Source organism: Mixophyes fleayi, chromosome 1 (genome assembly GCF_038048845.1).
Source record: "Mixophyes fleayi isolate aMixFle1 chromosome 1, aMixFle1.hap1, whole genome shotgun sequence".
Lineage (NCBI taxonomy): Eukaryota > Metazoa > Chordata > Amphibia > Anura > Limnodynastidae > Mixophyes > Mixophyes fleayi.
In genome coordinates, this window is record NC_134402.1 from 426,300,041 (window position 1) to 426,318,058 (window position 18,018).

Here is an 18,018-nt window from a genome sequence, read left to right on the forward strand (position 1 = left end):
GCCACCGGCTGCCCGGGGGAGTCTGCTGCGGCCCCCTGCCGCCCGGGGGAGACGCCTGCGGCCCCCTGCCGCCCGGGGGAGACGCCTGCGGCCCCCGGCTGCCAACCAAACAGATCTTTGTGATCATACCTTCCTGTAGTCTAAATTGGCTATCAGTATGCTGACACAATGTAACAAAACATAGTATGTATTTTGCTTCACTTACCTCTTATCTTGCTTTCTCTCACTTGGACATACTTGCTGTTCACTCTCCTCATATTGCAGCCATGATCGATTTGACATTTCCAAGCCTGGTTTACGAGGTGAAAAGCAAAACAAAACGAGACATGGCTCACTTCTGTTGATGATGATCTAGTGACAACATCAAGACCTTGCTGTTTTGCTGTAAAAAAGTTAGGTTTGAGACTGGAGACTTGTAAAACCAAAAACATTTGATTAAATTGTCTGTTTTCCAATGCAGTTCCCGTCACCACTGGTAGGATTCAAAACAGCATGCTTGACGTACAGACACAAATTGTTGCTGTGCACTCCGCTGGTATTTGCTATTGGAAAGAAGACAGGAATGAGGGTCTGTGAATTTAGTTAGCTTTGACAAAATGCAACAAATATTAGCCAGCGAATGACTTTTGCCAGGATAAATCCTATAAATGTAAACGTGGCTTGTGTGCCAATTGCAAATGTTGCTAAATAATTTGCCTATGACCAAAGGTGTACAATATTCTTATTTCATAGTTAAGTGGCTGATGATTTATTTGCCTTGTTGGTTATTACTGAGAAGTGCATTGCATCCTGGGTAGAGAAAAACCATTTCTACTCACATTTCAAGACCCGTAGTCCAGTTATTACATGAGCAGTATTCAGAGCTATACTTCAAGGGATACCTTTATAATAAGGAATTAAGGCCAGTGGGGCACAACGTTTTTTATGTTTTAAGCTGTGACCCTCAAGTTTTACTGTTCCAATAACATGTTGAGTAACTGACAAATGAGGAACCCCCAAAAAACAGATTCTGTGTTCTGACTTCTGGTTTAGGTATCATGTTCTTGAATGTGTAAAAATCATTTGTACCTACGTGATCTGATGGCATATAACAAAGAGATAGGAATATTATTATTATTATTATTATTATTATTAATTTTTATTTATAAGGCGCCACTAGGTGTCCGTAGCGCCGTACAGGGACAAACGAAATTACAATACAAGGAGAGACAGCACAGTACAGTAAACAATAAGCACAGTAACTCCGTGAGCTCAAAGCACAGCAAGGGAGGGGAGAGGGGAAGGGTCTGCGTTTGACGGAGCCCAAGAAGGAGGGCACGGATAATAGGGAGACCCCCGGGGGGGGGGAGAGGAGGGAGCGGGAGGGGACAGGGGGAAGAGGGACCTCGAGGAGGTCGACAAGGTTGCTGGAGAGCAGAGTTAACAGTGGTGAGACAGGAGGAGGGGTGACCCTGCTCAAAGGAGCGTACAATCTAAGGGGTAAGGTAGACAGACAGAAAGACACGGGGGAGAGAGGGAGGAATGGAGGATAGGGGAAGGGGAATGAAGGGGAAGAGGCAGGAATACAACATGCCCATCTGCAGCAGAGCCATTACTTTGAGGTTAAGGGACAATGCCGAAATGAGGGTTCCCTGATAAAAACTTGTGTCTCTTATTCGTGTATTCTGATTTCAGCTTAATGTGAATATAGTAATAAGTGCCTGCGTCATGAAAAATGGATTACTAGTTCAAACACAGCTATCACCACAATAGTTCTTCTATGAAACAAGCTCGTCGCGTATATTGCTATTTCTGGCAAGTTCTTGCAATGTCTGTCAATTCTCTGTTAAAGCTGACATTTTAGGTTTAGTTTTTATTGAGTGTAATGAAGTCAGAAAGTAGCATTGGAAAACCACATAAAACGTGACATCCCAATTAAAATGAAGTTTGTTTGCAAACGATTCTGCCATTTTCTGCTGTAAAAATGTATCTTCACTTTTCATGCTATGTTGCGGGACTATGACTAGTTTATGGCTCTGTTACACTTAATGAAATATAAGTATAAGAAAATGTACAGTTGTTACAACCAGAAGCAAATGTTCTAATTATTATCTCATCTCCCAATTAAAGTGGTTTGAGGTTGATTTGCAAATTATTTTCTTAACTATTCTAGGTGTCATTGACAGCTGGAGTTTGCAGATGCTGGTACATATGGTGTCCACAGCAGCCATTGTTGTTGCATGTTTATAAACATACATTTGGCATAAGGAGATTTCTACTTATTTTATACATTGATTTATACTTAAGTCTTTTTAGTGCAATAGCATTTGTTTCAAAAAGTATTTTCAGACAAAATATCCTGTTATATCCTATTTGCATATTACTGTATCACTTCATAATTTATTTTCATTTAAAGAAAGTAGTGAAAACTAATGATACACTGTTATATATTGGGAAATGAGGATGTTCTGATTATTACATTAAGCTCTTTAGTTTATGTTGCATCATAGGTCTAGGTCAAATGTCTGCAGACACAAATCCTCTTGTATTTGTTTTGGCATATACTTTTATATCCGTTTAGATATTACAGAACTGATCACTTGGATAATGGATTTTCAAACCCTCTCTACATTATACTTGTCCTTCCAGTTTCAGAATGTACTGTGCTTGATCATTTTCAAAGGCAAAATACCCAGATTTCAAAAATATTCTGTTAAATTAGACTTAAAGCTGAGAATGAAGTAGAAATATTTTACTTTTTGTATGTGTATTGTGGAATCATTGTTAGTAGCTTTCTGGATTTGGTCATGTATCAGAAAGTGTTTGCAGAGTCACAAGTGGATTTTATAATCGAGTGGATTTGTTTGGTTAGCAACATTTGCTGGCCCGCTGCTAAATTGTCTTAGCATTCAGCAGTTTCGACATTAAGACTGCTACAGCTGCAGAAAGAAGCCCAGTAGTTTTTATAACCACCCCGACTTCACTACAGCCAACACTGGTTTCATGGTGGAAACAGATTAGTATCTGACCATTCTTAACCCAACTGGCTAAACGACAGGCTGCTGCTTTGAAGCTTCATTGGCTGAAACTACCTGTGATTTCTGTGGTTGGAAATGGTAAAAATTGCAGGATTTCCTTTCTTCACACTAGCAGGGACACTTGGGGTCTGAAGCACAGTTGTCCATAATTGAACCCCATATTGCTTTCACTAAAAAAGCTGCAATTGCGGTCATGTGCAAAGCTGCAAAACACGCGCGCGTCTGTACACGTAGCATATTCGCATTATTTACACCAGACATACAGTTACGTCCATGTTTATAATCACTTGTTTTGTTTTTTTTACAGGAACCCCACTTCCCTGTCTCACATACATGGGGAGAAAAAAATGTGCATAAAAAAAACAAAAACATAATATATGCATGTGCAATAAAAGCACCCATCAGCGTCAGCAGACAGTCCATCACAAGCGTTTTGCTGTTCTTGGAAACCCTCATAATCATCCCCTATTTGCACCTGCAATAATACGACTTGAATAAACATAGCACTTGCACAAACTCCTTGCTGTACTCTGCCTACGTTTGAATGTCCTTTCCCACCCCTGTCCCACCTCCAGGCACAAGCGGGTGTAAGTGCCAGAAACACGGAAATCTGAATGTGCATGTGGCCACTTTACTGGGCATGTGTAGCGCGATTTCACACGTACATTACGTAAACTGTTGTACGTCTCACTCTGCATCAACCCCTTAATGTTTCTGCAGTGAAGACGCTGGTGTGGGGAGACTGCAGTGCACCAATGATTGGGCAGAAAAAGAGGGTTTATATATGGAGTAGTGAGGGGCACATAGGGCGGTTGGACAAATGTAATTGGACTCTGGAATGTGAACATCAATGAGGGTATTAAACATTTTATATGAAGTGGCAAGTTGGGATGTATTTTCCAATGACCATCTTTGAAATAGCCTGAAAATATATTAGTCAGATCTAATAATTATATTTGGTCTAAGTAACACTATGAAGTTGTATTTTGATGAAACTATATTTTGGATTGTGTTTTCAATATCTTTGTATCTATTGATGTTTCTTGGAATAGCTATGTCATTCTTGCAGATTGCTTTTCTATAACCGTACACAAAGGCACAGTTCCATATCTCTCAGACCACATTTGTGACTGTGGGGCAATCCTGCTGTGTGCCGATTTAGTACTGTGCATTTGTAGAAGGTGATATTAATCCAATAGTATGTTCAGCGGAGATGTCCTGTTAATATGTTTATCCTACAATAGGTGACAGCTTTATATCCAAATTAGTACTATGAATGAAAGTCATCTGCTTTGATTTAATGCATTTGCGGAGCTTAGAACACTATATAGTTCTTTATAAAACAAGAGAATTGTATTGTATATCTGGACATTCACTAGGTATACAAATAAATGATCTATCAAAAAAAATAAGGCTCACCAGACTGAAGAAGTTGGACAGCATTGATGTAAACTCCTGAATTTTAATCGTAGACCCTCCTCACCTGAAGTAATAGAGCCACTGGTTCCACGACCATACACACTCGGACTCCACGGTGCATGGAGAGTATGTTTGGGTTCCCCTTTATTTCTATATTCCTAACCCAGTAGCCCTCCCCCACATAGCACAATGTGGGCATGCGAGGCGGCCTGCGCATATTCATTGAACCAGAAGATCAGATCGGCTGTTTGAGCTCTAGTATAATAGTCTCGTCTAAGATTATATTCTGGTACTTTGCACAGCCTGAAACAGCCTACTCTGCTGCCAAACTCTATTTGCACAAAGTTTATCTACCTAATATCTCAGTCCATCGCTCTCTGTCAGCTGTATAACCAGGGTTCACCCAGGAAAGGCAGAATGTTTTTATCTACATGTGTTGGCCTGGCCCATGGAGTGCCCTAGTCCAGTGTTTTGTTTCATAAAATGGTATCCCTCTACATTGCTGACAGTGTTCAGTGGTAAACACTATTTCTAGAGGGGGTTTCCACATAAAATTCAATATATATATATAATCCTCACTCATGCTCATTGCCCCCTCTTATGCTGCTTCTTGCCATCCTTTATTGCCCCTTATCATGTCATGTACTCTTATGCTGCTCATTCCTTCTCCTTCACAGCCTGAGCATGTTTGATTGACACCCTGCCCTTGTGCACAGCGTTCTGGAGAGTCAATCTGCCCTAAGTGTCGCAGTCATAAGCAGCTACTGATCACTGACACAGCGCGCTGTCACCTTGGAATCGATTGTATTCTGAGGAGACTTACTGCAGCCAGATTAGAATATAATTATTATTATTTATAAAGTGATGACATACTACACAGCACTGTGCACTGGGGATTCTGACATAAACAAATTAAATACCGTGACATGAAACAAAAAGGTTTAGATGGTCCTGCCCAAATGAGCTTACAATCTAAGAGGTTTGAGGCTTGATACACAGGGAAGCGAAACCGCAATTGTGGCAGCTGGATGGGAAAGTGTATGTCGTCGTTACAAGTCGGCAGCATCATCAGCCACCAGTAATGAAGCAGTCCTGGGTGGATGACGTTTCTGTGCAGCTACCGGTGGTGCGTCATGGGTGAAACAAAGAGAGACAGTGGAAGGTGGAGACAGAAAGCGAGAATATTTTTTATAAAAAAAGAAATACATGATGTGCTCTCAGAAATGGGAAACATTAAGTAATATGAGAGCAGGAAATATTACATATTTAATGCGTTATTGTGTGTAACAATAAACATTGCAATCGTTTATGATCCTCATATTCTACTTTCCCAACCTCCACAGTAGAATTCTACGAGCAGAACGACCGGCAACATTACTTTCCAGGGGTTTCATTTGATACATATAGAACAGATTTAAAAAGAAAGTAGTGGAGGAACTGTATAATTTTATACCAGTCCCCCTAATGTGCCAATAAAGGGACAGGGGTGTTGCAGACTCTCCACGTTACCACTGTACACCTCCACACCTGTGTTTTGTTGGCATGAATGTGGCTACATTTCTACTCACAGATTGGACGTGTGCAATCAGGCTCCACAGCTTGATACATTACTGGGGGGATATATGGACTATAAACTGGTTTTGTTGTTTTTTTTTCAAGTGGTAAATGTTCTTGTATCCGACTTTAATTATGCAGTTTAATGTATACAGACACACAGTAGACAGCCATAAACACTGCTGGATTTAGAACCATTGCAGCATTCATTCTAGCGGGTCCTGGGTGCACCTGTTCTTAAAAATCGTGCTTATTTATTGCTATCCACTTTAGCCAACAAGCTGTTCTTGGTTAACAAGCGTCTTTGCTTTGTCAGCCCGCAGGGTGTTTTGTAGACAATTTTTTTTTTTTTTTTTCCATACAAAAGCACAAATGTCATCTGAATACGCCAGTCTAGACGTTAGTGCAGGGGACTGTGGCAGAATGTGGGTCATAGCAGGCCGTGGAATCCCCCTCTGCATTATACATACTACACTAGATGTGCTGTCATTTATGCATTAATACTGAGCTACCTCCATAGTCCGCACGTAGTTTCACTTTCAGACTTTCTGGAGAAATTAAAGATGTTTACACACTCATTTAAAATAATAGATTTCATGTGTAACGTGAGATTGATTTATCTGCAAACTTAAAATATAACCTTTACAAAACACATGCAGTACTCCTTAATGGGAACCAGAGCTTCACACAATAAGCTGCGTTCGTCCTCAAAGCTTTATTTACCCCACAATTTTATTTTATATACATTTTTTTATTATAGTATTGTCTTGCTGGATTATTTGTGAGATTGTTTGTCCCATATCATTGACTCAGTTTACGTATATGCGCCAGCTTTTTGGGGCCCTAAAACACGGCGGTATATAATACATAACAGAGCTGCAATTGTCTAGAAAAAGGAAATGACAAGTTCCCAGCCCAAGAGAAAGCTGTATACTTTGACCAGCATTAGCAGCAGCCACCTCACCTATACAGCTGTTACAGACCCTCCATGGTTATGGGGGACAGCTATGTACCCAAGGCAGATCCCATTGGATGACTGTGAGAAGCAGACTACATAGCCCTCCTTTTTTGGGGTCAAGGGGCCTGAGTCATCAAGGAGAGCAAAGCATAAAAAAGGAGTAACCTTTGCACCTGGGCAAAACCATGTTACATTGGAGGGGGGAGGTAAATTTAAAATGTGGGGACAGATTTAAGGTTGGGGTAGGACATGTCCTGGATCAGCTTTAAATTTCGGTTTTATAACAAGCTAGCCAGTATTTGTGTGCTAGATGAAAAAACAGCCAGTATTTAACTTATGTGCAAAATAATAAACTAATTTGCACCCCTTGTATTGTAACATGGTTTGTCCCAGAGAACATTTACTCCTTTTTTGACTTAATGGCCCAAAATGTTTTTCCTACAGGCCCTAAAATATGACAACTTGTCTGGTAATTAGAATTGTATGTGACAAAATAGGGACAGCATTGATGTCACACTTTCCAGCCAGCAAAACAGGGGTTGAAGGGTGAGTCTGCTATGCTTTCAGCTTTCCTCTAATGCAATAAAAGTATGACTTAATTGGCTACTTGATTTGGTGTGAGTATTAGACACATACTGCAGTGCATGTACACACCATTTTATATATTTTTGCATGTTTTCTGTCCTTTTGCATACATCATAACACCACCCCCCTACACACACACACACACACACCTATGTATAAATATATTGGTCAGACATTCTTTACAGCGGGATTTCTCAGATTTTATCGTTTGCCCCCTTAATGTTTCTAAATGTATACACACCCTTGTGTCCGTAAATGTCTTCCCTGAAAACCTAATTGTAAATGTTTGTTTTTTTGTTCATTTTTTAGCAATATACATTATGTTTACAGGTTATTTTGAATTACATTAACATGCTCATTATAAGCCAGAAACCTTTTGGTTCCATGGCTTGAGACAACTAATTTTACAGAACATATATAGAATTTTTTTTTTAAATAAACCTTCGAAATAAGGTACAGCTTCCCTATTATGGAGGGAGGGACCCTACGGACCTCAAGAATTGAGATATAGATATATATATGTATGGATATAGTTAGATACATATATATATAGATATATTTGTAGATATAGACATTTATTTATAGATGTATAGATAGATATAGTGATAGATATAGATAGATATAGATATATATAGAGAGAGAGAGAGATGGGTAGATATATTTATAATTCTATTATTTTTTTATTTTATTTTTTTTAGTTCGTTTAGTTGCTGCCTATTTAATAAATACATTTTCAAATGTGTAAATCTGGTGGAAACTTATGAAAACTGCTGGTGTCACCCATAATAGCCAATCAGATGTGTTTTTCTTTGCATCAGTTTTCATAAATGCACCCAGATAAATCCACTTCCATCCACTTGGTACAGAGCCATGCACAATACAGAATTTATTTTTATTTTTGTCTTTAAGTATAAATGTGCCCTGTCCAATGGATAATAAAGCAATGTTTCCATGTGTTGTTGCTTCTGCAGTCTGTATTCTGATATAGGTGTAACAGTGGAAAGTTTTCTTGTTGAATTTTCAGAACTCACCAAGTGTTTAGGGCCCGTTACACGGCTCTGCCTGTCCAGGTTCCTAAATCAGTTCACATATATGGCTAAGAGTGTAAAAAGCTAAGCGCACCTGGAGCAGATGTCTTTATTTTAAAACAGACCAACTTGATCAACTGGTGCTATTATAAAATATGTTACAATGATTACAGTAACGGCTAGATGGAATGAATGATTTCATACCTATTAAAATAACTTATAATGCCCTGCTGAGCCCTTAATTAACAATGTATTGCCTATAAATTTACGTGTGAATATTTAATGAAAATAGGAAATACCATTAAAGAAGGAAAATGATTTGAACAAATTGCTCCCATAGCTTTAAAGACCCCAAAAAAAATGTCTGCGGGCTGTGTGAAATTACAATATTAAAGTATTTTCAATGTTCCGATCCTGCGGAGCACAAACACTGGTGGAACAGAGTCTCTTGCTTGACGCAGCATTCTTACAGCATCGGTTGTGTTGTAATAAAAATGTGTTTTAGGAGGCAACGAAGGCCTGGCATTTTTTTATGACTTTCACTAATAAAAATATTTGTCCATAAAAGTTCAATATGTCTAAAATAAAAGAATTAAAAAAAAAAATTGTTAGCTTATGCAGAGTTAGGATGTTTGGTCTGAAACCACAGAAAAATGGTGTTAGCAATGCTTTAGAGAGCAATCAATTTGCTGACCTCTCTCACTTAAAGAGAAATAGCAAAGGCTTATAATAATCTACAGACCAGATTTTTATAAAATAAGGTATGCATTAAGTGCATAAAAACTGTACTGTGGTTTTTAAGGGTTACATAAGGTTTCTTCTGGCAAGCTTGCTCTGTACCTCATATTTGACATTACATTTTTCTGTGAATTTTTAGCACAAAACGAGCAGCTTTTCAGCCTGGAGGTTTGTTGCAAGATAATATCAGGAGACATTTAAATCGATTTGAATTATGCAAAGTTATGCGTAAACGATCACACACATTGGTCTAATGCAATTGAAAGGTGAAACATTCCTACTGAGGAACATTGCAGTATATGAATACATGTACTTCAGCTAGTTCGTCTTTAGGGATGTTACTGTGCCAGAGACACTTCTGTACCTCGACTATAAACTGTTGTAGTGACCTTCTCTTTTAAGGCTTCCATTTTTTGTGACACCCCTAGAAAAAAATCATGTGCCAGTGCACTGGCTGTCATTTAATGAGCATTCACCATGAGCCTGATTCATTAAGGATCTTAACTTAAGAAGTTTCTTATTTAAGTCTCCTGGACAAAACCATGTTACAATGCAAGGGGTGCAAATTAGCATTCTGTTTTGCACATAAGTTAAATACTGACTGTTTTTTCATGTAGCACACAAATACTTCATAGCTTATTTGTACACTGAATTTTAAAGTTGATATGTGTGTGCTACATGAAAAAACAGTCAGTATTTAACTTATGTGCAAAACAGAAAACTAATTTGCACCCCTTGCATTGTAACATGGTTTTATCCAGGAGACTGAAATAAGAAACTTCTTAATTTAAGATCCTTAATGAATCCGGCCCCATGTCCGTATCTCCATGAGATCAATAGTGGATACTGAATTGATAGGCTGCACTTTAGTGAATATTGATTATAAAATTCCAACTATGGAGCTATAAAGCTGTCTAGGAAATTAGAGTGTGAAAACTTATTTTATAGACACAAATTAGTGTTTAATGTCGAGGGTCCAAGATGCTTTGAAAGTGCAAAAAAAATTCTAGTTTGTTATATTGATGTGCGCAAATTTTATTTTTTCCCTTCAAAACTGTTCTAATTGATAAAGCTTTATAAATAAAACTGAATGCTGCTTATAAACTTTGTATGGGTGAGTATGACTGTAGTAAAGTCCTTATATATATATTCCCTGTTAAACCACACATATCTGTTTTCCAGACAACTTAATTACCAGACTTTACCATTTGCTAAAGCTGCCTACATAAGTTACAATTCGTCTTTAGCCTGACGGACAGGAGAATAGTGTGCGCTGGTTATAATGGACTTGTCTTTAGGTTGGTTGTGTCATTGTGATCTGCATTTGTATAAGTTATCCCCTATAGAAATGTTTTTCCCGTAGGAAAAAAATAAATCTGTAGATGCTGGGTGGGGTTGATGGAGATTTTTGTTAATTAAAGCCCAACGTGGACAAAAGTGTTTAGTAATGTTAATTACTTTCACTTTTTTTTCCGATGAATAATCAACTTGCTTCTGAAGTTAGCCATTGGCCTGGAAATGTGTCAACTTCTAAGTTGGGATCCTGGGACACCAATGTTAATATTTAACTCCTGAGTGTTTTCTTTCCCTGACACAAGATAATTAAAAAACGTTGTTTTGGTGCTTATGTAGTAAAATCCATTTAAGGGGCATTTACTTTATACGGAGTGTGCTCCAGTTTACACGTAATAGTTGTGATGACCCACAAGAAGGTTCGTGAACTAATAGACCATGGAATGCTTTATTCTGCAGGTAACGGTGCAATAAACTCATATGTAAAGCTAGTGCTGATGTGCCATTTTTCTGCTTTGTTAGGATATTAGCACAATAACTGGAGTACCAGAAGAACACATCAAACCCAGAAAAGTCCACATTTATGTTCCAGCGAGGAACGCCATGCAGTCCGGCGTTCAGAACACAAAGAAGTGGAGACTGGAATTTGATTCTCGGGAGCGCTGGGAAAACCCTTTAATGGGATGGGCATCAACGTAAGTGTGTTATAAACCATTACTCTTGGCAAAAGCCCTATAGATTTGCATGAGGATATAAAACAATAGTTAAGTGCTTCTTAAGTAAAATTTAACGGTTTCTTTAGAAAACGTTTGAGAGAATGGACTATAGATTTACACCCCAGCACATCTGATCTATATATAAGTTGAAAGAAAAATAACTTGCTTTAATCTTTAGTGCATGAGGCACCAGAACTCTCATGGTGTATAAATAGAAAATTAAATTCGCCCAATCCCCCTCCTACCATTCTTACTAAGAAACAATGCAGCATCTAATAACAGAATACTTATCTATACATCCAGTAGACGTAGCAGTTGGATGCCACCTCTAATCTACAGCAGAATACTCCCCTGCAGCCCTCCTTCCCTGGAACACGTCTATACATCCAGTAGATGTAGCAGTTGGATGCCACCTCTAATGTACAGCAGAATACTCCCCTGCAGCCCTCCTTCCCTGGAACACGTCTATACATCCAGTAGATGTAGCAGTTGGATGCCACCTCTAATGTACAGCAGAATACTCCCCTGCAGCCCTCCTTCCCTGGAACACGTCTATACATCCAGTAGACGTAGTAGTTGGATGCCGCCTCTAATTTACAGCAGAATACCCCCACCCCCCTCTCTGCTGCCCTCCTTCCCTGGAACATGTCTATACATCCAGTAGACGTAGTAGTTGGATGCCGCCTCTAATTTACAGCAGAATACCCCCACCCCCCTCTCTGCTGCCCTCCTTCCCTGGAACACGTCTATACGTCCAGTAGACGTAGCAGTTGGATGCCACCTCTAATGTACAGCAGAATACCCCCTCCCTGCTGCCCTCCTTCCCTGGAACACGTCTATACATCCAGTAGATGTAGCAGTTGGATGCCACCTCTCCTGTACAGCAGAATACCCTCACCCCCTCCCTGCTGCCCTCCTTCCCTGGAACACGTCTATACATCCAGTAGACGTAGTAGTTGGATGCCATCTCTAATGTACAGCAGAATACCCCTCCCAGTCCCTGCTGCCCTCCTTCCCTGGAGCACGTCTATACATCCAGTAGACGTAGCAGTTGGATGCCATCTCTAATGTACAGCAGAATTCCCCCTCCCTGCTGCCCTCCTTCCCTGGAACACGTCTATACATCCAGTAGACGTAGTAGTTGGATGCCATCTCTAATGTACAGCAGAATACCCCTCCCAGTCCCTGCTGCCCTCCTTCCCTGGAGCACGTCTATACATCCAGTAGACGTAGCAGTTGGATGCCATCTCTAATGTACAGCAGAATTCCCCCTCCCTGCTTCCCTCCTTCCCTGGAACACGTCTATACATCCAGTAGACGTAGCAGTTGGATGCCAGCACACATGGATCTGTGCCCCAAATTAGCAGCATCTTTGAGGGTCACTGCTGTTTAAGCAATGCTTCAGTGAAGGATTCATATTCCCTCATAACCGATTGAATGTTGCTTTTTGAATAAATAGATGGGTTTCAGAGGAAGAGACGGTGCACTGAGATATTCTGCTACGCGGTTAGGCGGCATTCACTTTCAGACCATAGGGAGCAGGCCACTTTTTCCATTTATTGGGGCAAAAATTGCATATTTATGGTCCAAAAAAATAAGCAGATACGTGCCATGTGCCTTAAAGAATTTGGAGTAAATCTGGTCAATGTCACAGATATATCTTTAATGTTAGAAAGGAGCACACTTGTATTCTCTTTACATTTCACAGTAATATCACATGAAAGTATCTTTGTCTTTAAAACATTGCATCTGTCTAGTTACAGAAAGGAATGAGTCAGTGACCTCTACTACCCTAGCTCTAAAGGAAAGCAACACCGCAGTCTTTCCTCTTTACATGATGAGAATGTAGCAGAACCTGTCTCCACCTACTCATTAGCCGGAGTAGGAGGAGGACAAAAATACAAAATGATTAATGGTTAAAAACAAACCTTGCTGGAGCAAATGGTTAGCAGGATGCATGAGATAGATAGCTAATGTTTGATGTAATTTATGGACAGTGGTTTCACATTAAAAGACAAGTAAATGCCAGAACTGAAATCATTCATACTATGGTATGTCTAGTGTGAGTTTAACAGAACAGCTTTTTAAGTGAAAAATAAAGTCATGCTTTCTGGGGGTTTTTGTCTCTGGTATTATAAACAGTGCAATATGTCTGCCACATTACTTCCTGGCACATGCGAACTGCTAATCCATACCACATCCTATGCTGTTTATCTGTACCCAATTTGGCTGAATTTGTGCTGTATGTAAACTGTACTTTGCTTGCACGGACAACTTATGTACCTGACTTAGAAGTTTCTCTGTGAAGCATATGCTTCATGTTGTGTAAAATGTGGGACATATGGGAGGGGTGTTGGTGCAAGACCTTTCTTACAGAAGATTAACTATGCAATTATGTTCTTCTAATAAACATCATGGCTGCTAGCAGTCGAATTAAGCCAATTTAGTCGCTTTAGACCAAATCTTCCCCAAATTGCTGTGTGTGGGCCCAAAAGAATTATCAGATATTTAAGGCGCTACAGTGCAGCGCCATACAGTAAGGAAAACAGGACATACATAAAACAAGGACTTGCAGGGTAAACAAAATAAATGAAGGCATATAAAGGGTATGGAGGACCCTGCTCATCAGAGAGCTTACGTTCTAAGTGGAAGAGGGCACAGCTGAAACAAGATTAGCGAGTGTGGCTTAGAGTGGAGATTGGGACAGCTGTGAGGGTGTATTAGTGTGAATAGTATCATCAGGGACAAGGTAAGCTTTAAAAATGATGTGTTCTCTAAAAACACATCTAAAGATTTGAAGGCTGTGGGAAAGTCTGACTGAGCGTGGTCGGTAATTCCATAAGTGGGGAGCAGCACGGGAGAAGTATTGTTGACACAAGTGAGAGGTGGTTACCAGGGACGAGACAAGGCGCAGGTGAAAGGTAGATCTGATGGGAGGCAGAGTATTTTGATATGAGATTCGAGATGTATGAAGGGGTGGTGTTGAGGGCTTTGTAGGTAAGGGTAAGTAATTCGAATTGGATTCTGGAGGACACAGGGAGGGAGGGATTTGCAAAGTGGTGCAGCAGATGTGGAGCAGTGAGAGGAAGATCAGTCTTGCAGCAGCATTTAGGATGGATTGAAGTGTGGATATATGGCTGTCGGGAATGCCAGATACAAGGAGGTTACAGCAGTCTTGACGGGAGATGATGAGAGAATGGATAAGAGTTTTGTTAGCATGTTGAGTAAGAAAAGGAGTATTCTGGCAGTGTTTTTAAGTTGGAATTGACTGGACTGGGAGAGAGTCTGGATGTGAGGAATAAAGCAGAGGGTGGAGTTAAGTGTGACACCAAGGCAGCGGGCTTGGGAGACTGAGGAAATTGTGGTGGTATCGACAGTGAGGGAGATTTGAGGGCAGGTGGTGACTCTGGCAGGAGGGGAAATAATAAGCTTTGTTTTGGATACGTTGAGCTTTAGGTAGCGTTGGGACATCCATGTGGAGATAGCTGAAAGACAGTTGGTTACACAAGAGAGTACAGAAGAGAGGTCAGGGATAGAGAGTATGGAGAAATGACCCTTAGATTTGCAGTAAGTAGATCATCGAGCAGTTTTGTGAGAGCAGTTTCAGTGGAATGTTGGGGACAGAAGCCTAATTGCAGAGTGTTGAGAATGGAGTGAGACAGAGGTTATCCTAATCGTAAAACGCTACAGAATTTGCTGGCGCTAAATAAATAAATATTGATGATCCAATGCGGTCACCTAAATGTGTGAGGAATTGGAATCTGATCTAGTAGCTTGGCTATCAGGGTGAGTGACTGGAATTGCATGTTTACAGCTTTAATGTGTCTTTACTGCAAAAATAGGCTTCTTCCTTTTGAAACTTTTTTTTCCTAATTGATTTTTTTCCCTTCTCTACTGCAGTGCTGATCCTCTATCTAATATGGTCCTGTCATTCTCTTCACAAGAAGACGCAATTGCCTTTGCTGAAAAAAATGGTAAGTAATGTCATTGGACTATAGTTGGGGGCAGTTTGCTCTCTTTGCTCAGTCTTGACCACATTGTAAGCCTGTAATTTAATTGTGAAGGCTTTTTACTTATTTTTAATCCAGGCTTATTGTGCCTACTAGTGGCTTTAGCCCTGTGGTACCTTTAATAACAGGAACACTTTTTTTTTACACTTTATACACAACTCTTGAACCATGATAGATTCATATAAAGATTGTCTTAATCCTGGAAAAAATATATTTCAAGTCAAACATTCACTACCTTTAGAAAATTAAATTGATGTATAGATGGAAGAGGTGTATATTGTGCTATTATTGCCCGTCAATAATTGCACATGTAACAAACCCAGTTTTCTTAAAGTTAACTACCATATATCACCAAAGCATTTGTATACTAAAGCATCATGTATGCCTTCCTCCAAGTCTAAGGATAGGGACATGGGATTATTTTTTAAGGAAATAATGTCAGTAATTAACATTGACGATTGAGTGCCTAAACAGGCCTACTCCTTACTTTAAATGAAAGGCAGAACACTGCATATATATCTCCTTTACCACATATAAAACATTGGAAGTGGTTCTGCATAAAATAAGCCATTCCTCCAACTTACCCCTGAAGTGTTAACTTTTAAACAAAATAGTTACAATAATTTATAAAAGAATGTTTTTGTTTGGTTTATTTGGGCAATATTTATAACTACTGAACAGTTTGATCAGTTTTTCTTTGTAAAAGGAAATGCTGCTTGTGGTCTCAGAACAATTATCTGCTTATTTTCTGTCTGTCGTGGAATAAGCCTGGAGATCTGTTTATCCAGTAGCCTTGCACAACAGCTTACACACACTTGCAGAGAGAGGCTTTATGTGATACATTTCCAGCTTCTGCACCAGAGAAACCTAATAAAACTGCCAAGTTGTACTTGATATTTAAATTAACATAAAACCTTTCTCATGTTTTAAAAATCATACTATTCACCTTGTTGCTTATGTCTCATTGGTAACCATGTCCCTTAGCTGGATAAAAGCATAATAAAACTATTTTTGGTGTAGTTCTATTCCGTCTCTCCATGCAGTGTGAATGTTTACATATTCATTATATAAATTGTTCCTTTGAGCTGTATATCCATGTGCACAGACAGCTAATTTTCCAAAAATATAACATATTGGAAATGTTCTATGTTTAGTTTATGCTCTCCCTTTGTTTACATATAATCAAACTGCAATATATATATCATTTTTATAGGATGGAGTTATGAGCTTGACGAGAAGAGGATTGCAAAACCAAAATCCAAGTCTTATGGAGCAAACTTTTCTTGGAACAAACGGACGAGGGTATCCACAAAATGAATTGTTATTGGCCGTGCATAAGTCTGACTGTGAGCTAAGTCAGCTGTCCTGTATTTATAGAACAAGTATAATACAACTCTTAATCTCCTAATAAATATGACCTTTAAACTACAAACACATCTTGTGGTGTCTATTTAAAATGTTTTTGATGTTTCAAATTGAGCCTTTGATAAATGTATCTATATATATATAGAGGCGATTTAGGGAGTTGATAGCTCTAGGAAACTGCTGAACGCCAGGTCCGGTTATAGCAGAATCCAAATCCGCTGCAGCATTCAGTAATGTTGACAGTATTTTCATAGACATCCAGTAATCCCTCAAGAGAAATTCTTGCTTTGTTCTGGGTCCTGTTCTGTACAGAGGCTCCTCTTATATTTCCTTCCTCACTCTTTTTCAGACAATATCAATGTGCTTTTATTGTTTCATTGTCATCCTGGTCGAGATTCATTTTTAAGTGATGTGATGCTCGAGAAATCACTTAAGGAAATGAGGAACGCTTATAAATATGTAAGGTTGATTGTTCTTTAAGCTAGGCCAATATATTGGATAATGCACCCCAAAAACTGTAGGGAGATTAACAAGCATCAGTTGCAGCCTTTTGCTTTGTATAGGACCAAGGTGGCTTGTACTTCAAAATCAGAGGTCCATCATTATTTACAATACAGACAATTTTAATAAAAAAGTATTTTTATTGCTTCATTTTTTTATTATTTATTTTAAAGATAAAGGAAACCCATCATAGAGTCTTGTGTTTCAATGAAAAGCTGATTCCACATGGGGGTGTGTTGGGACTGGTCTGGGTCCAGGTATGGTGATTAGGCTTGTTAGGACCACCCCTACGTGTATTGTGGTTATTTTAATGTCTGGCTACACTTACTCAACTGCTGGAGTGAGGAATGATGCAAAATATCAGCAGGGTCTGTACATGAACTACTACAAAAAGTTTACATAAAAATGTATTTTTGGCATAGATAGTGTATTCTTAAAATGGACCACATAGTAAGAGATTGTGGTCTCTCCGACTTTGATGGTGATCAAAGATAAGGATTTTTTTTACAGTTTAGAAGGTCAAGTATTATATGCAAATAAGACACGTACTTACCTGAACCAACTAACATGCCATTTACATGGCAGCCCTTTGCTTAAATATTTTACAAATTGGGTTTTTGGAGCATGGCACCTGCAGACACTGTTTTACCCTTGGTTGAGTTTGTGCAGGATAGAGTTTGAACATCTAAAGTGCTGTAGAGATGGCCACACTAAACTTAGGAAAACATTTAATGATCTTTTTAAGCTATTCATTAAGGCCAATATGCAAATAAGACACACAGGACAAGTGAATTCTGGGAAATGCCATTTCTAAATTCAAGACCATCCAAGTTT

At 39.2% G+C, this 18,018-nt stretch overlaps 1 protein-coding gene across 1 annotated transcript in view; it reads left to right on the top strand.

The window, feature by feature from the left end:
- Window positions 1-16,750, top strand: part of NDUFS4 (NADH:ubiquinone oxidoreductase subunit S4) — a 96,429-nt gene extending 79,679 nt beyond the window's left edge. The window contains exons 3-5 of the mRNA XM_075183988.1: window positions 11,115-11,287; window positions 15,209-15,282; window positions 16,532-16,750. Of these exons, the coding sequence (XP_075040089.1) occupies window positions 11,115-11,287; window positions 15,209-15,282; window positions 16,532-16,635 (351 nt within the window). The 3' untranslated portion in view covers window positions 16,636-16,750. The remainder of the gene's footprint in view (window positions 1-11,114; window positions 11,288-15,208; window positions 15,283-16,531) is intronic.
- The last annotated feature ends 1,268 nt before the right edge of the window (window positions 16,751-18,018 follow it).